Source organism: Neovison vison, chromosome 4 (assembly GCF_020171115.1).
Source record: "Neovison vison isolate M4711 chromosome 4, ASM_NN_V1, whole genome shotgun sequence".
In the NCBI taxonomy this organism is placed as follows: Eukaryota; Metazoa; Chordata; class Mammalia; order Carnivora; family Mustelidae; genus Neogale; species Neogale vison.
In genome coordinates this window covers 176,973,799-176,993,985 of record NC_058094.1, presented here as the reverse complement: position 1 = coordinate 176,993,985, position 20,187 = coordinate 176,973,799, and the positions used below count along the sequence as shown (strand labels likewise).

Genomic DNA, 20,187 nt, shown 5'->3' with positions numbered 1-20,187 from the left:
ATCATGACCTGAGCCGAAGGCAGTCACTTAACCAACTGAGCCACCCAGGTGCCCAAGAGTCTGTTTCTTGGTTTGCTTCTCTGTCTCTTCTTTTCCCTTTGTTTGTTTTGTTTCTTAAATTCCACATATGAGTGAAATCATAGAGTATTTGTCTTTCTATGACTTATTTCACTTAGCATAATACTTTCTAGCTCCATCCACGTTGTTTCAAATGGCAAGATTTCATTCTTTTTTATGGCCAAGTAGTATTCCATTGTGTATATTTACCACATCTTCTTTATCCATTCATTGGTTGATGGACACTTGGGTTGTTTCCATAATTTGGCTATTGTATATAATGCTGCTATAAACATCTGGGTGCATGTATCCCTTTGAATTAGTGTTTCTGTATTCTTTGGGTAAATACTTAGTAGTACAGTTGCTGGATCACAGGATACATTTTGATTATGTTTGGTTTCATTTTAATTCAGTTCAAAATACTTTTGAATTTCTCCTTTCATTTCTTCTTTGATCCATGTATTATTTAGAAGTGAGTTGTTTAGCTTCCAAGTATTTAAAGATTTCTAGGCCACCTTCTGTTCTTGATTTCTTTTTCTTTTTTCTTCTTTTTTTTTAAAAACGATTTTATTTTTAACTAATCTATACGCCTAACATGGGACTTGAACCTACAACTCCAAGATCAAGAGCTGCATGCACTACCAACTGAGCTGGCCAGGCTTCCCTCTGTTTTTGATTTCTGATGTAATTCTACATAGCTTAAGTAATACACTGTGCATTATATGAATTTTTAAAAAATATATCGTGTTATGGCTTAGAATAATGTTACAATAAATGTTTCAGATGCATTTGAGAAGAATGTGTATTCTTCAGCTGATACATGGAGACTTTTATAAATTTCTGTTAGGTTAAGCTGGTTGAGAATGCTATTAAAGTCATCTATATCCCTGAATTTTTTTTCCTTTTTAATTTTTTATTAACATATAATGTTTTATTAGCTCCAGGGGTACAGGCCTGTGAATCGCCAGGTTTACACACTTCACAGCAGTCACCATTTCACATACCCTCCCCGAAGTCCATAACTCAACCAACCTCTCCATTCCCCCTCTCCCCGCAGCAACCTTTAGTTTGTTTTTTGAGATTAAGAGTCTCTTATGGTTTGTCTCCCTCCTGATCCCTCTAGTTCCATCCACGTCATCACAAATGGCAAGATATCTTTTGATGGCTGCATAGTATTCCATTGTATATCTATACCACATCTTCTTTATCCATTCATCTGTTGATGGACATCTAGTTTCTTTCCGTAGTTTGGCTATTGTGGACACTGCTGCTATAAACATTTGGGTGCACGTGCCCCTTCGGATCACTACATTTGTATCTTTAGGGTAAATATCAAGTAGTGCGATTTCTCTGCCAAATTTTGTCTACTTGTTTTATCAATATTTAAGAGATATATTGAAATCTCTGAATAAAATTGTGAATTTTTATTACTCTTATCAGTTCTTGATAAATTGATTCTTTTACTTATTTTTTTAAATGATTTTATTTATTTATTTGACAGAGAGGGACACAGAGAGAGAGGGAATAGAAGCAGGGGGAGTGGGAGAGGGAGAAGCAGGCTTTCCGCTGAGCAGGGAGCCTGATGTGGGGCTCAATCCCAGGACCCTGGGATCATGACCTGAGTTGAAGGCAGACACTTAATGAGTGAGCCACCTAGGTGCCCAAATTGATCCTTCTAAAATTATGAAAAAACCTTCTTTATTCCTTTTTTTTTTTTTTGCTCTGAAATCAACTTTGACTACTAGTAAGGTCATAGTCTACCTTCAAGTAATATTGCATATCAATTAGGAACCTTAAAATATTTCCATTTATCACTGCTATATATATATCTATACACACACACATTATGGTCTACAAGGTGCTACAGATGTGGTCCCTGAATATCTCACACAGCTCTCTGCTCATCCCTTTCTTCTTAATCAATGTGACCCCCAACTCCAGGCCCTTATATTAGCTATTCCCCTTATTTAAAATAATAACATCTCTGTCGTGGTTACTGATTTATTTCCTCTTGGGTCTAAATCCACCCTTTTGCCTTATAAACATTTTTCCTTTACCAGTTAGTAAGATGTCAAGCCTTGTATGCTAAGGGTACTGGAAAAACGTTGCACAAGGAGGAAATTTTTCTTCTCTTTCTGGTGGCTTTCTGAGAAGGCTCCTCCAGGATAAGCTTTTCTCTCTGCTGCTCTGCTTGCAGAGTTTTGTCAGAGTAGGTGCCTGCTGAGTACAGTTTTCTCCTATGTTTGGCCAGCAGATGCTTTCTCCAGCTCTTGGCTTGGCCAGGAGAGGTGTAACCAGGAGACCCAGACAGCACTGGTCTGTGTTTTTGCCAAGTGACTAATGCTTGCACCTGCTTACATATGGAACTGTACTTGACTCCTGCAGAGGGCAGCCTCTCCAGCTCCTGCTTCCAACAGTACCCCGTAGCTTCTCTTGTTACCCAGTAGGTTCTGGTATGCAACAGGACAGATTTCCAGCAAACTCCACCAGTGAGGTACCTTACCAACTTCTCTGCTATCCACTGAACCAAAGCTGTGTCATCTGAACCAAGGCATGAATCTCAGCCTTGACAGGGGGAAAAAAATGAGACTCTTCCTTGGATCTCTATTTTAGCCTCAGTAGTGGTTGCTACTTTTATCTCCTACCTCTGCATTCCTTAAAGTTCTCTGAATTTTCACTAGCCAATTCCTGTTACACCTAAAGGAACTAGAAAAAGAAGAACAAGCCCATTCTTAAGAGTTTTCTTGACCCCAAAATGGCCTGTGACATATATGGTCTTGTTTGAGGGCCACTTTCTTAAAGCATCACAGTGATATTATAGTGAAATTTGGGAAAGACTTGTGTTTTATACAGTTAGTGTTATAGTAACATTTTATCATAAATTCTAAATATTACAAGAATTAAATAAAAATTAATTGGAGAACATGTGAATAAAACTTAAACCATTACCCATTACCTCTTTATACTGGATGGATTCCTCAGACCTGTTAGGAAGGTCTGACTTGCTCCTCTTCACAGAGCACAGAGGAACGGAGTTGATACTTATTTCAGTAGACATTGATTCCATCTGTTCATCAGCTTTTTTAATATCCTTAAATGAAGAATATATGTTACTATTAGAACAATGTTTTCAAAATTCAAGACTTTTCTTAAGCACCCCTCTAAAACTGTATTGCCTTTGATACTGAAAGTGATATATTCTTGTGCAGCTCTCGCTGAAGTTTTCAGGCTTGGTAGAGAGCTAGTAAGTCCAACTTTTACTAAAATATTAATAGTGACAAGAGCTTATTGTGGCTTCTTTTCCAAAGACCTGTACTTTAACTGGAAAAAACAATGCCTTAGTTCAAAACAATTATTCCATTAGTAGGGACAGATTTTAGTAAAAAGATCTTCATGAGGGAGATGACTCAAATGCTCTTTCTGACTCTGTTGCTACCTACAGCAGAGTAGCTACCTTTCCTACCCTTTGTAGAGCTTGTAAATTTATAACATATCACTAGGCACTTAAATGTGATGCTAGCCCTGGGCCTGAGAGAGATCTCAGGAGGCAGGAACACTTTCCAGGCCAGCAACTCCTGCCCATTCCAAACTGTTCAGAAAGCAAAATCAGTAGGACCAGTTCCTAGAGAATAAAAATTCCCAGAGACATCAAGTTAACTTAAAAACAAAACAAAACAAAACCCACCTACAACAAAAAACAACTGTTTAAATCACTGGATAGGATGAAGTTCTTTTTTTTTTTTTGATAAGACAAAGTTCTAAATCAGATTGCTCTAAGTCTAGTTTTTGCTTTTCTTGCTATTCAGAGAAATGAGACCAAATTTAGTGAAATAAAGAAATTACGTATTTCCTGCTCCTCTGAATGTGGTGTAAGTAAATCTGTGGCTTCTCCATGAAGAGATGGCATGGGAGACAAGACAGAAATGAGCAGCTTGGTTTGGATGATGGTGTCCCAGACCGGGCTGGGGAGCGGAGACAAAAAGCCTTAGGTGGATTTAGATGCAAATGAGAATATGTACGTGGAAGTCTTTTCAGTGACTGTGACTCTTTGACAAGCTTAACAACTGTTAATCAGGCATTTCAAAGTACAGTAAATTTTAACCAGCCTTATAGTATCCTAACATCTTTAATCAGACATTCTTCTATGCTATCACTTTCTCTTCTTTTCTATAAATTTCACTACCAAGAAATCCTTTATTTGTCTTTTTTCAAGAGCTATTTCCTTTGTGGCAAGTTTAATAAAAATTTGACCTCTTCTCATAATAAATTTTTCTAAGAAGTTTCTTTAACAGGTCAAAGACAAGTTCTTTTCCTGCGAAGGCTGCTAGACAAAATAATGATGACAAGAAGTTTTGGTATGTATCTATCTCTACTTTGTTTTTATTTAATATTCATGCAAAAAGTCACTAAAGGAATAGGTCTGAAAATAATCATGTATGACTAAAGGAATAGGTCTGGAAATTATCATGTATGTTCAAGGTAAATAATTATAGCATTAATCATGATTTCAACTTTCCTAAAAAGTTTGACTGGATAATATTAGTATTAGTAATATAATAAAATTTAGTATGCCAACATAGATTCTAAGCACTTTACATGAATGACTCATTTAATACTCACAGTAATTAATAAATAACTTACTATTATTTTCCCCATGTTAAAGATTAGCAAACTGAGGCACAGAGAATTTAAATAACTCACCTAATGTCCTAACACTGTTAAGTGGCAGAGTCAGGATTTTCAAATTTATAATGTCTCCAGAGCCCATAATCCTAACCACTGCTATTCTGTTTCCTGGAATTGATTCCCTTAGCAATATTAACTTCTTAGTACTTAGGGACACATGGATTCTAATAAACTGATTCATTTGGACACTATAGGCACAGCGGTAAATACTCATTTCTAGGGTTTCAGAAATGAGTTCCTGTCTATGGAGATATCATGGATGTTATATTTACTATGCAGTACCCAGAATATTGTAGTTGTTCATTGAATATTAAAATGGTATTGTTTTATCAGAATGAACATTATTTTAGGTAATGAGAGACTACTAATCCATTTAGAACAAGGCATTTTAAGTATTTATACATTTATATCACAAACACTCCATTTTTATTTTCCTTACACTGTGAAACTCTTTAATCTAAGACCTAATAATGGAGTTTTTGTTTAGTTATAATGAAAAATCAAGACATGTTACTTCAAAGAAAGATCTGAGTGTACTGTTTTTTTAAAAAAATTTCAAAATAGGGTTAATTTAACCATAGCTATTTTCTTTTCTTTTCTTTTTTTTTTTTAAAAGATTTTATTTATTAATTTGACAGAGAGAAATCACAAGTAGACGGAGAGGCAGCCAGAGAGAGAGAGATAGGGAAGCAGGCTCCCTGCTGAGCAGAGAGCCGGATGTGGGACTCGATCCCAGGACCCCGAGATCACGACCCGAGCCGAAGGCAGCAGCTCAACCCACTGAGCCACCCTTAGTTTGAAAACATTGAACTTCATAATTTCATAACTTGTTAAGTCTACTCTGGAAAGAAAATCATGCAAATTCAACTCACATATAACAGCTAACTTTAATTTTTAAAGTAAAATATGGCCTAATGTGAAATAAAATTGGAACTGGCAGTTTTTGAATCAATATAAGATTATATTTTCAAACTTTTTAAAGACTTCCCTGCTTTATAGCAGATGTTTAAAAATAACTTATTCTAGCATTGTGGAGAAAGCTAAGGTTTTAAATGTGAAGTTTTGAGTTTGATGATGAGATGGAGGATCATAACTTTCTAAATTTTCTAATTTGTGAAAATTATTAAGTTTTAAATTTTAATTCCAGTATAGTTAACATACGGCTTTATATTAGTTTTACATGTACACTATTGTGAGTCAACAATTCTATACATTACTCAGTGTTGGTCATGATAAGTGTGTTCTTTAATCCCCATCACCTATTTAATTTACCCTCCCCTCCTCCCCCACCCACCTCTCCTTTGGTAACCATTAATTTGTTCTCTATAGTTGAAGGCTCTCTTTCTTGGCTTCTCTCTCTCTCTTTTTCCCTTTGCTTATTTGTTTTGTTTCTTAAATTCCACATATAAGTGAAATGGTATTTGATTTTCTCTGACTGACCTATTTCACTGAGCATTATTCTCTCTAGTTCCATCCATGTTGTTGCCAATGGCAAGATTTCATTATTTTTTATGGCTGAATAATATTACACACACACACCCCACATCTTCTTTATCCATTTATCAATCAATGGACACTGGGGTTGCTTCCATAATTTGGCTATTGTAATAAAGCTGCAATAAACACAGGGGTGCATGTTTTCCTTTGAATTTGTGTTTTTGTATTTTTTTTGCTAAATATCAAGTAGTGCAATTACTGGGTCAGAGGGTAATTCTATTTTTAACTTTCTGAGGACCTGCCATACAGTTTTCCACAGTGGCTCCACCAGTTTGCATTCTTATCAATAGTGCATGAAGTTTCCTTTTTCTCCACATTTTCACCAACACTTGTTTCCTGTGGTTTTTATTTTAGCCATTCTGACACATGTGAGATGATATCTTATCATATTTTTGATTTGTATTTTCCTGATGATGAGTAATATTGAGCAGCTTTTCATGTTGGGCATCTGAATGTCTTCTTTGGATAAATGTCTACTTATATTTTCTGCCATTTTAAAATTGGATTTGTTTTTTTCTCATGTTGAGTTATATAGGTCTTTTATATATGTAATAATAATATTAACATAAAAAATGTAATCAGGGGGCGCCTGGGTGGCTCAGTGGGTTAAAACCTCTGCCTTTGGCTCGGGTCATGATCCCTGGGTCCTGGGATTGAGCCCCACATCGGGCTCTCTGCTCTGTGGGGAGCCTGCTTTCTCCTTTCTCTCTGCCTGCTTCTCTGCCTGCTTGTGATCTCTGTCTGTCAAATAAATAAATAAAATCTTAAAAAAAATGTAATCAGAAAGTTGAAGAAGTAAAATAAACTGCAAAGTGGTGAGATTTGTTGTCTGTACATGACCCCTTGAAAAGAAGACTGCCTTCCAGGTCAAGAGAAGACCTGGGCCAGAAGGAGGAAGTTAGCTACAGCCTAATCCCTACAATTTATATTAATGTGTCCAAATGAAAAAAGTATGTGAGATCACCTGGCATGCTGAAATGTGGATCTGAAAAAAAAGAATTTGCCAGAGTGCCTTCAGCTTTATCAGCATTATCATGCCTCCTTTTGATTGGCTAAAGCTTTTGATTGATAAGCTTTCTGGTCTACCTGAGAGGGTGTGGTTTATATAACATACATTTTTATATATATCCTTTTATTCAGCAAACATTTATTGAATGCCTACTATGTGGCAGGCAATGCGTTAAGTGATTCTGATACAGTAAAGTAAGTCAGAGTAAAAAAAAAAAATAACTATTCTGCCTGGTTTCTAAGAATTTCTATGATTGGGGGTGCCTGGGTGGCTCAGTGGATTAAATCTTCTGCCTCTGGCTCAGATCATGATCCCACGGTCCTGGAATCAAGCCCCACATCGGGCTCTCTGCTCAGCAGGGAGCCAGCTTCCCTGCCTTTCTCTCTGCCTACTTGCGATCTCTGTCAAATAAATAAATAAAATCTTAAAAAAAAAAAAAGAATTTCCATGATTTGCCTTTCTAATACAAATGTTTTTGATTATGTTCCCAACATTCATTTTTACTTGTGGGAGGAAGGCTGGTTTTTCTGTTTGTTGCACACTAAGTTCCTTCTTACATCTGTGGTGCTTCTCCACCCACAAAGACTTCTCTTCCTCTTCTAACTCCCACCTCTAGCCTTCAAGACTTCTTCATGAAACCTTCCATGGATAATGTAGCTTCCCTTCTCCCTACCAGTTTTGGTTATTTCTACATTTTGTAACATCCATATGCAGGATTCTGCATTTTGCCTCTGCAACTAAGTTTTCAGAGATTGTGTGTTAAATTTGTGTTCTAATGAGAAGATGACAGTATATAGAGTTAGACTGTTCTGGATCTGCCATGTACAAGCTTTGAAGCCTATTTGCAGTGCGCCCAGCAATTATTAGGTGCTATGTACCCATTAATTCTTTAATTGTCATATTATTTAGCACAATGCTGAAGATATTAATCACAGTGAATTTCTTCATTGAGGAATTCCTTGGTTGCTTTCTGAAAACTGAGATGATGATTCAATACTTCTGTGGTATGATCTCTGAAAAGTTAAAAAAAAAAAACCCTGCTAACATAGCATTATATAACATAAACATACCTGTGACATTGCAAGTGAATAATATAGATCTTGGTTTGCTATTAGTTCAGCATGTGTTCCTTTTTCCACCACCATCCCATCTTTCAGAGTCACAATGAGATCTGCATTTCGAATAGTGGAAAGTCGGTGTGCTATGACAATTGTAGTCCGACGTTTGCTTGCCTACAAAAAAGTAAGTATAAAAAATAAATAAGAAATTAATATAAATAACAAACTCTGCAATATTCAAGAAAGCCAATTGTAGTATTTTTTTTTAAGATTTATTTATTTGAGAGAGAGAGAGAAAGGGTGCACACACAAGTAAGAGGGAGGGGCAGAGGAAGAAGGAGAGAGAAAATCTCAAGTAGACTCCCCACGGAGTGCAGAGCCTAACATGAGGCTTGATTTCACAACCCTGAGATCATGACTTGAGCCAACATCAACATCAGATGCTCAACCAGTTAAGCCACCCAGGTGCCCCTGTAGTATTATTTTAAATATCAAGGAACCTTATCTGTGCATATTGAAATTTGGACTTTAATAGATTAGGAAGGTGAATGAAAATTAGAATAAAAAGAAAATCTGAAAGTTAATTAGATTCTAATTTGGTGGACTTGTAAAATTACAGTATCTTGAACTAGACAGGAAACTAAAGATCATTTAATCTGAGCTATGTAATAATTGCCTGGCTATTAGTAACTAAAAGTAACTTAAACTCACTATTTTCTTCATCTCTAAAATGGGGCTATTACTTAACTAGTTGGGTATGAATTCAAGATAATACATATTTTTAACTTTTTCACAAGTTTCTTACAGATATGGAAAAGTACTTGTAAATGCATAGATCAGTGCATTTGACAAAAAAATACATCCAGATGCATAACATCCATTTTTTAAAAAGGTCATTACCAGTACTCTGAAACTCTCTTTAGGCTCTGTTCAATCACTGTCACTGTTTATCCACACCACTAGTGATAGGTAATCACTATCCTGACTTTAAACAGTATAGATTAGTTTTGGTTTTCTGTTGTATTTTATGTAAGTGGGACCATGCAGTATATACCCCTCTGTACCTGTGAATTTTTGTTCAACATTATGTTTTTTGATATTCATCCATTTTGTTGTATTTAGTTGCAGATCATTCATTCTTACTGAGCAAAATTCCATTTGTATATACCACAATTTATCCATACTATTGCTGATTGGCATTTGGGAAGTTCCAGGTTTTTTTCTGTTATGAATAGATTCCTATACACGTTTATTGGATGAACATATATGCAGAGAATTCTACAAGTTACATACTAAGGAGAAGAACGGCCCAGTTTTTTTAGATTCTGCCAAACAGCTTTTTAAAGTGGTTGTCCCAATTTATAAACTCCCAAAATGTAGGAGAGTTATGGCTACTCTATTCTCACTAACACTTGGTACTTTTTGTCTTTGGTAGGTGGGTACTATCATATTGTGGCTTTATTTGGATTTCCCTGATGACTGATAAAGTTGAACAACTTTTTGTATGGCTGGTGATGATTTGGATATTCTCTGCTGTGAATTGTCAAGTTTTGCTTGGTTTTCTGTTGGAACTGTCTTATTCTTGTTAATTTTCAGGACTTATTTATATATTCTTTTTTGAGGACTTAGTCACATAATATTACAAAGAAAAAATGCTCCACATTATTTGCCATCAGGGAACTACAAATCATAAACACAATGAGATACTACCTTACGCCAGTCAGAATGGCTAAAAATAACAAGGGAACAACAGGGAACAACAAATATTGGTGACATTTGGAGAAAGAAGCACCCTCTTACAAAAACTACTGATGTATTTATTACCTTGGCTAATTGAATTTAAATTAAAAAATAAAGAAAAGTTCCAGTGAAATCATATATATATCATTCAGGTTCCAAATGGCAATAGGGAGGTGGTTAACTACCTCAGTTAGGTACTCTACCTGGACTTTAATTTTTAAAATTATTTAGGGAAACAGGATTGGGGATAGAGATACTACAAATCATCAAAACTAGGCTTCTGGGGTGCCTGGGTGGCTTGATGGGTTAAAGCCTCTGCCTTTGGCCTGGGTCAAGATCCCAGGATCCTGGAATCAAGCCCTGAGTCATGCTCTCTGCTCACTGGGGAGCCTGCTTCTCCCTGTCTCCCTCTGCCTGCCTCTTTGCCTACCTGCGATCTCTGTCAAGCAGATAAATAAAATCTTAAAACAACAACAACAACAACAACTAGACTTCTGCATTAAGCAGATATTGTTACTAATTTAGGTTTTTGAAATATAGTCATCTGTAAATATACATACACATGTAAAAATATATTTATGTTAAGAGTACATCCATACATATATACATATTCAATGTAGGTATATACATTCCTGATGTGTCTGTGTATGTGTTTGTGTGTGTGTGTGTGTGTGCGTGCATGCATGTTTTGTACTCAACCATGCCAACTAAGAATGTTATAATTTGGGTTAGTAAGGAGGAATGACACCTAAAGCTCAAAAGTGAGGGTAAGACACTCTATCAGTCAAAAGTTCCTCCTAGTCCTGGTGGCAGTAGAGACCAGTTTCATGGTATATGAATTATTCAGTTGCTCAAGGCTCCATAGCTTAAAAGGGTCCCACTCTTGGTTTAGTGCTCTGCTGTTGTCATCTCGTAATTCCTGGTAATTTTTGATAAAGAGGCCCCATATTTTTATTTCTCACTGGGCTTCACAAACTATGTAGCTGACCCTGACCACTGATAAAAGTAAAAAGATTTCCAAATAGGTGTACCTTTCCTGGTCTGTGTCAAGCATAGTTATTAAGAGTCCTTAAAACAAGCAGATTTTAAAAAGGGGGAAAAAGGATAGTTTAACATCTTTCCAAGGTTGGATCTCTCCCTGGCATGACTCAATAACATTATAATAATGGGACTCTGTAATTATTATTCAAAGCATCTAAATGTGTATTATATTTAACCTACATCTCCTATCACACAGACTAGATAATACAGATAGTTGTTTCTTTTTTTTTTTTTTTAAGATTTTATTTTATTTATTTGAGAGAGAGAGACAGTGAGAGAGAGAATGAGCGAGGAGAAGGTCAGAGAGCGAAGCAGACTCCCCATGGAGCTGGGAGCCTGATGTGGGACTCGATCCCGGGACTCCAGGATCACGCCCTGAGCCGGAGGCAGTCGTTTAACCAACTGCGCCACCCAGGCGTCCCCAGATAGTTGTTTCTACTTTCAGCAGCCCAATTTCATTCTTCTTTTCTAAAAGTATGAGATAATGAGATAATTTCATCAAATTTCCATTGATATTTTAGACTGAAAGCAGAACATCACACTGCACGAATAGCTAAGGAAGTTTTATGAACTATAGACTAAGAAGACTCACGGTACAGGAACAGTCTACTGTTTCAATAACAATTCATACTATAGATACTCTGATATATATAATGATGCACATAACTATTGTATTACATGCTAGTTAAGTACAAATAGTAAACAATCTCATATATAGTGTATCATGTTTATAAAGGAAAACCCAATTTTTTCTTTTTTCTCTGGAGAGTTTACTTATTTATTTGACAGAAAGTCAGAGAACAAGCAGGAGGAGCAGGAGATGGAAAGGGAGAAACCACACTGCCTGCTGAGTAGGGAGCCTGATGTGGGGCTCAATCCCAGGACCCTGGGGTCTTGATCTGAGCTGAAGGCAGATGCTTAAATGACTGAGCTACCCAGGCACAGCAGGAAAACCTAATTTTCAATAATTTCTTCATTATTTGTGTTCTCTGGAATCACAAATCCTAGGTTTGAATCATTTTTCTGTCAATTTCTGGATTTGTGGTGTCAGACTAGATATTTCAACTCCCTGAGTCTTAGTTTCCTCATTTGTTAAATGGGGAAATATGTCACCTATATTTTAGGGTTATTGTGCAGATTAATGTTTTTGGTACAATGTTCTGCACATGGGAGTTCTTAGGAAATAACTAAATTTTTTTTTTTTAGGGAGAGAGAGAGAGTACATGCACCTGGGGAGAAGGGGGAGTGGGAAGGGAAAGAGAGAATACTAAGCAGGCTCTACGATCAGTATGGAGCCCGATATGGGTCATGGTCAATCTCATGACCCTGAGATCATGGCCCAAGCCGAAATCAAGAGTCACACACTTAACAAACTGAGCCACCGAGGCACCCCATAAATAACTTATTTTAAATTATTAATCAAACATCTCCAAGCTGGAGACTCGAGTATTTATTGAGGGCAATTCCAAAGCCCTTGACAGAAAGAGGTAATGGGGGGGGGGACAAAAAAAGAATTACAACATAAAGTAGTACGTATACAACAGAAGCTATATAAAAATATTTAGCACAGACATAAGTAACTATTTAGTTGAATAGAAAAACATTGCCAAATAGATGATTTTTGAGTAAAGTTTGGACAAAGGTTTGCCAAGTGGGAAAGAGAGAGGAGGGGCAATTATGACAGAGGCTATGGCAAGACCAGGCATTTGGGCCTAACAGAACATGGATTTGCTCTTTACAAATTACCCAACACTCTGTATCTACATATGGATATAGGATTTTCAAGTCTTTCTCAACACTTAGATTCTATTTTTTTTTTCCCTAGAAGCCAATCTTACCATGTTTTTGAGATATAAGACATTGTAAAATGATCAAGGTAAAAATTATTGTATGCTATAATGAATAAATATAGACATGATATTTTGAATTACTTTTGTTAATTTGTTTTTTTACTCAAGACAACTGAATATAAATATGTTAAATATTACATACATATATATGTGTATGTATATAATTTTTTTTTAAAGATTTTATTTATTTATTTGACAGAGAGAAATCACAAGTAGGACAAGTAGGCAGAGAGGCAGGCAGAGAGAGAGGAAGGAAAGCAGGCCCCTTGCTGAGCAGAGAGCCCGATGTGGGACTCGATCCCAGGACCCTGAGATCATGACCTGAGCCGAAGGCAGTGGCTTAACCCACTGAGCCACCCAGGTGACTCACACTAGCAGTGGCTTAACCCACTGAGCCACCCAGGTGACTCACACTAGCTTTATCTTTTTTTTAGAAAAAGGAAAAGAAAGAGGGAAAAGGAGAAACAGACTCCCTGCTGAGCAGAGAGCCCAATGTGGGGCTCTATCTCAGAACCCTGATATCCTGACCTGACCCAAAGGCAGACACTTAACCAACTGACCCACCAGGCACCCCCAGTTTTGTTATCTTTAATAAAGAAATAGGAAGGCCATAAAATATCATCCATCAATGAGCTAAACAATATTACAGATTAACTATTAAGTACTGATGGCAAAAATAATTCTTTTGAAAATATATTTTAAAGAATGTTAGAGTATAAAATGTTCTATAACATTCCTCTGTTTGATTTTGCTCACACAGTCCTATGAGCCGTCTGGGAAGATAGGTTTCTGAGAGATAGGAAAATTGGGGCTCAGAGAAATTAATGGGTGCCAGTCCATATAGAGGGTAGGTGGCAAATGCTACAAATAACTCAGGTCATTTGAATACTCTAAGTCCACAAACTCTGCTGCACCTTTGTGGCATGATGTGTTCCTATTAACGTGACTAAAGCCCTTTGCATTGACTGCTTCCCATACCTTGCAAATTTTCTTTTCCCTGTATCTTGTACCAGCACTAAAGATAGGCCTTCATTTGGCAAGTATATGTCTTTGTAACAGTTTTACACATGAACCAAGTATACCTATTTAAACTCCCTCTGTTAAAATGCAGATAATGATGAGAATTACTGATCTTTAAGAGTGATCTTAGGGGCGCCTGGGTGGCTCAGTGGGTTAAGCCGCTGCCTTCGGCTCAGGTCATGATCTCAGGGTCCTGGGATGAAGCCCCACATTGGGCTCTCTGCTAAGCAGGGAGACTGCTTCCCTCTCTCTCTGCCTGCCTCTCTGTCTACTTGTGATCTCTCTCTGTCAAATAAATAAATAAAATCTTAAAAAAAAAAAAGTGATCTTATAATATTGGGCATACATATCAAAAGAGCTATTTTTGATTATATAACATATACTTCATCTAAACAATATTTATTTATATATTTATTTTTGAAAGATTTTATTTATTTGATAGAGATCACAAGTAGCCAGAGAGGCAGGCAGAGAGAGAAGGCGGGGAAGTAGGCTCCCTGCTGAGCAGAGAGCCCAATGTGGGGCTCCATCCCAGGACCCTGAGATCATGACCTGAGCTGAAGGCAGAGGCTTAATGCACTGAGCCACCCAGGCACCCTAAACAATATTTATAAATATACCCTCTCACAGTTTATTGTATATGATTTAAAAGATGGGTGGTTTCTAAATTTTATAAAAAATAAAAAAGTGGCGTGCCTGGGTGGCTCAGTGGGTGAAGCCTCTGCCTTCGGCTCAGGTCATGATCTCAGGTCCTGGGATGGAGCCCCACATTGAGCTCTCTGCTCAGCAGGGAGCCTGCTTCCATCCCCTCTACCCCCCTCCCTCCGTGTGCCTCTCTGCCTACTTGTGATCTGTATCTGTCAAATAAATAAATAAAATCTTAAAAAAAATTTTTTTTTAAAAAGTGAGTATTTTGGAAAAGGATAATACCAAAGCAGTGCCTCAAAAAATGGAGTAAGTTGTATTAAAAAAAAAAAAGGCTTCTGTTTTCAACCCAAGATGGCCTATCAAGAATAAGATTTAAAAAATAAATAAAAATTTATTCCAATGGCTAACATTAAAATGCCTGGTTATCCCAAGTGCTGGCAAGTATGTGGACTAGCTGTAATTCTTATATATTACAGGAATATAAAAGGAAAATAATTTGGTAGTTCATTTGAAATTTAAACATACTCCTACCATAAGTTCTGTCCATTTAAATCCTAGATATTTACCCAAGAGAAATAAAAGTGCATGTCCACAGAAGACTTACAAATGAATGTTCAGAGTAACTTCATATGTAATATCCAAAAACTGCAAACAAACTGAATAACTTCAATGTGCATCAATACCAATCATCTCAAACAGTGGTACATCCATATAATGCAATACTATTCACCAATAAAGAGGAACTCTTGATACCTTTCACAATATCAACAGGTCTGAAAACAAATATGCTGAGTGCAAGAAGTCTGGCAGGACAGAATTCATAATGTATGATTCTGTTTACACAAAGTTCTACAAAATACATGGTAATCTATACTGGCAGTTAACAAATTAGTAGTTGATAAGAGTGGGGCAGGGAGGGGAGAGGGAAGGTTGGAATGGAGTGTTTACAAAAGGCATGTGAAAATTTTGGGGAGTGATTTTTTCTCTATGTTGATTGTGGTGGTTTCATAGGTATACATGTATGCCCAAACTTTTCTAATCGTATACTTTCATATGTGCAGTTTAAGTCAGTTAAATCTCAAAAAAATCTGTTAAACAGTATCGAACAAAAGAAGCATCTGTATTTATAGCACCCAAGTTGCCCATTCTTGAAGTTCTCTAAGAATTCTGAATGGGATTGAGGCACTTTGATAAACATAATGCAAATGTAATGATAAAGTGGACTGAGGAGCAACTAACAGTTTTGCAGGTAGGAAGATTTATTTTTCTAATTGCTGCACAGTCCGATAATGTACACATAATTATGTTGTTAATTGGCACTTACAAGCATATGTGAATTTCTCTAGGTTATATTTTTGAGTAACATAGTCCTCAGAAAAGAGGTCAAAACACTAAAATGTTTAGTGCTTCCTTTATTTTTCAAATTGCCAAATATATAGACATTTTATTAAACTAACAAGTGAAAGATAATTGGGAAGAGAGTTTTTGTTGTTTGCTTTTTGTTTTCCTCAGTTTCCTATTTACTTGTATGTGGTAATTCTAAGCCTTGCTATACAGAATCATCCTAATGAATGGTACAATAAAATTGGTAAAATGTTATTTTTTTGCTTTATTTTTATTTTTCCTATCTATCTATATATCTATCTATTTATAAAGTATTTTATTTGTTCACTTGACAGAGACAGAGATAGCGAGAGAGGGAACACAAGCAGGACGAGTGGGGGAGGGAGAAGCAGCCTCCCAGGACCCTGGGATCTTGACCCAAGTTGAAGGCTGATGCCCAATGACTGAGCAACCCAGGCGCCCCTGCTTTAGTTTTTTTTAAATAAACTTTATTTTAGAATAGTTTTAGATTTAGGGAAATGTGCAATGACTTCAGTATTCCTATATCCTGCACACAGTATCTCCCAGTGTCTACATCTGACATTTCTATGATGCATTTGTTACAACAAATGAACCAGTATCAATACGTTAAACTCCATATGTTATTCAGATTTCCTTAATTTTTACTTATTATTCTTTTTCTGCTCCCAGATCCCCTTCTCAATACATTACATTTAACCATCTTGTCTCCTCAGGCTCCTCTTCGCTGTGACAATTTCTCAGATATTCCTTATTTTTTATGAACTTGATAGTTTTGAGGAATACCAGTCAGATACTCTGTAGAATGTCCCTCAGTCTGGATTTGTCTGATGTGCCTAGTTTTTAGAGATAACACATTCAGCCTATAGTAATCCCACTTTTCTCATTCAAACTTTAATTTTAACTGTATGCTGGGTCTTGGAGGCCCTAAGACTGGCCTCCAGAACCCTAAAGGGCAATGAACATAAAATGATGTTGTTGAGTAGGCATGCATTGGGACTACTAGTACAAAGGTGAAAATACTCAGACACCCAGGCTCCTGGCTCATATCTCTCTCATTTATTCAATTACATTCCCTCAAGGTGACAAATGTTTTCTTTTCTTTTTTTTTTTTTTTAAGATTTTATTTATTTATTGACAGAGAGAGAGAGATCACAAGTAGGCAAAGAAGCAGGAAGAGAGAGAGAGGGGGAAGCAGGCTCCGTGGTAAGCAGACAGCCTGATGCAGGGCTTGATCCCAGGTGCCTGAGACCATGACCTGAGCTGAAGGCAGAGGCTTAACCCACTGAGCCATCCAGGCGCCCCTAAATGTTATTTTCGAAAAGCAACCAGATCTCAAACCTTACTGATGAGGGTGTAAGATGTTACAAATTAGCTAAATGATTTCACAATACTATTAAACACTTCTCAAAGCAAATTAATATGTATGAAATTTCCTTAAAATATATAAAAGGGCACATATAACACAGATACTCTAAGGAGAATGTAGGGAAAAGGAAGTTGTAAAATCAATTAGGAGACTGCAATTAGAAAAGATTTGAGAATCACGTGCAGTCTTATGACATAATCAGAATTACAAAATTTCCTGATGCAGGTTGTATTTTCTAGACCTTCTTTTCTTCATGGGAGGCTCACTTCACAGGTATTTTTGTACACCTCACTTCTAATATTTCTTCACTTCTTAGCCATTACATATGGAACAAGTTTACTTATTTTGTAATAGTTAATGCTGTTGTCTGACATCTGAAAACTGACAATAAGGGATGACATTTCTGCAGTTGTGCCTGAGTGAGCACTGATGTTCCTGCAAACTGGAATGGACTCTATGTACCCAACTGTACCATCTTTACTCTGCCAGGCTCATGGTCCAAACTCTAAATATTTGATTAAGGTATATATTTTATTACAGTTTAATCTATTATAGCATGAATTAGTGTCTGAGTCTTTCAAACCACAAAAAATGCCTAATACTTTAAAAGGTAAAAAACTAGGGGTCCCTGGTGGCTCAGTCAGTAGAGCATTTAACTCTTGATCTCGGGATTGTAAATCTGAGTCCCACATTGGAAACAGAGGTTATTTTAAAAAATTACAAAATAAAAAGGGAAAAAGCTATGCTTTGAAAAACTCATAACATGGGCTTCCAATTATCTTACACAATTAAGGTACTATGAAGTGCACTACAAAAATACAGCTCCACTACCTCATCATAAATGAGACTAGCCATAGGAGACAACACTAATTGTTTCAGACTTAAAACATGGGAGAAATTTTGGAAATCAAGACTTTGTAGAAAACTGATCAAAGAAATTTGAGCTGATGCTTTGGTTTTGTTGTGGTTGTTGTTGTTGTTGTTTTAACAAGAAGTATTATAAAAATAAGGGAGGTAGTAGAATCCATTCCACTGATTTTTTCAGATGTCTCAGAGAAGATATGGTAGATTTTCAATATGTCTTTGTTGCTATTAGTTCTTCCAGAGAGTACCAAGTTGAAAGAACTTCCTAGTATCTTCTCCCCGCCTTCATAGTTTAAACAAAGTTAAAAGCCAGACAATTAGGTATTTAACCAAAAAGAGGTCAACAGGAAGGTAGGGCTCTACTTGACACTTCGCTGGCATTTTTTTAGATTACTTTGTAATTCCATGCACAACAATAAATCACCAGGTAATTAGCTTGCACTTTGAAATAGAGGCTGTTTTAAAGCATCCCTCATGGAAATACTAGGGCAGAGATAAGGGCCTGAGGAGGCTAGCTAGGTTTTCACCAGTGGTGGTCATGTGCCTTGAGTAAAGGTTAGCAAGAGGAAAAGAAAGAACAATGTAAAACTGTGAGCATTTGAGAGGGTCTGAATTTGACTGGTGGGTCAATTAACAGGGGTAATATACTCTCTGTTGAAGCCTGTAAACTCAGAGTTCTCATGTCCCACAGCAAGCAAGGGGTGGGAAACCTATGGAAAGCAAATTCCCACTGACTGCATCCTAGCAGGTTGGCTCAGGTGGACTTGGGGCTCACTGATGACATATACTTCATGTATACATGAAGTATACATCATACATATGCATATGTATACATATGATGTAATACAGTCTTGTCGTCTTCAAATCTTTTTTATTTTTAAGCTACAAAATCCTTTTATCAAATAAAAGCACATGTGGAAGCTTAACAGATTTAAATTAATCATACAAACTAGTAGTTAGTTGCCATTTGAATTTTTGGAGTGGTGGCGCACAGCCCGCCCTGCTCAACTACCCTATCTCTCTACTTTCCTCCATTCCTCAAAAGGCTCCTGAAGGGGCGGCTGGGTGACTCAAGTAAGTTAGGCATCTGGCTTCGGCTCAGGTCGTCACCTCAGGGTCCTGGGATTGAACCCCATGTTGGGCTCCCTGCTCAGTAGAGAGTCTGCTTTTCCCTCTGCCCTTCCCCTGCTTGTGCACTCTCTCTCTCTCTTAATTAATAAATAAAATCTTAAAAAAAAAAAAAAAGAGGCTCCTGGAAAATGCTAGTACCCTAATACTCCAAGAACAGTCCAAAAAACCTCTCATTACTGTTTTACAAATTTCTTCCCTTTGAGCTACTGAATTTTAATTGACCATCTGCTATAAAAAGGTCTTTATGGCAGTTTTAAGGAAACAGCATTTTTGGTGTCTTAACTACCTCATGATGTTGAAAGTCAACTGGCTTGCCATTCTTCTGAGTCAACACTGGTTCCATAATTGAACAATGTAGAATTACTGTAAGGCCACTTCACCTGTCCGAAAATGCTTTCTCTTTTGTAAAACAGAGTGGCAAATAGCAAAATATCAGCCCCTTCGGAGCCATATTTATTTAATAAGTAATTCACCTCCTACTCAAACCTCTTGTTTTCAGCTTGCAGGGATCTACTCATGTGAGAATATATATATATATATACACACACACACTAAGGTTAAGACTCTATATATAGAGTAAAACACATTCAAAATCTAAACTCTTTGATGAGATGAGACCACATGTACTACTTAATTAGGAATATGGAACAGTACTCTATAGTACAATGTTTTCTTTTTATAACCTGAAATATCTCCATTCTCTCTTCTAAATAAGTTAACAAAGAAGTTAATAATTGATAATGATAAAATTATTCATAGCCATTTAATACCTTTCTCCTTCAGTTAACTTTATTAAGCAAATATCTGTGGAGAAATTACAACAAAAAATTAATGATAAAGTAGATGGTGGGCAAG

At 36.7% G+C, this 20,187-nt stretch overlaps 1 protein-coding gene across 1 annotated transcript in view; it reads right to left on the bottom strand.

Annotated features, from left to right (window-relative positions):
- The window catches only part of ABCB5 (ATP binding cassette subfamily B member 5), a 118,047-nt gene that overhangs the window by 55,273 nt on the left and 42,587 nt on the right, over positions 1 to 20,187 (bottom strand). The window contains exons 14-15 of the mRNA XM_044244552.1: positions 8,320 to 8,481; positions 3,014 to 3,148 (exon numbers count right to left, since the gene is read on the bottom strand). Of these exons, the coding sequence (XP_044100487.1) occupies positions 3,014 to 3,148; positions 8,320 to 8,481 (297 nt within the window). The remainder of the gene's footprint in view (positions 1 to 3,013; positions 3,149 to 8,319; positions 8,482 to 20,187) is intronic.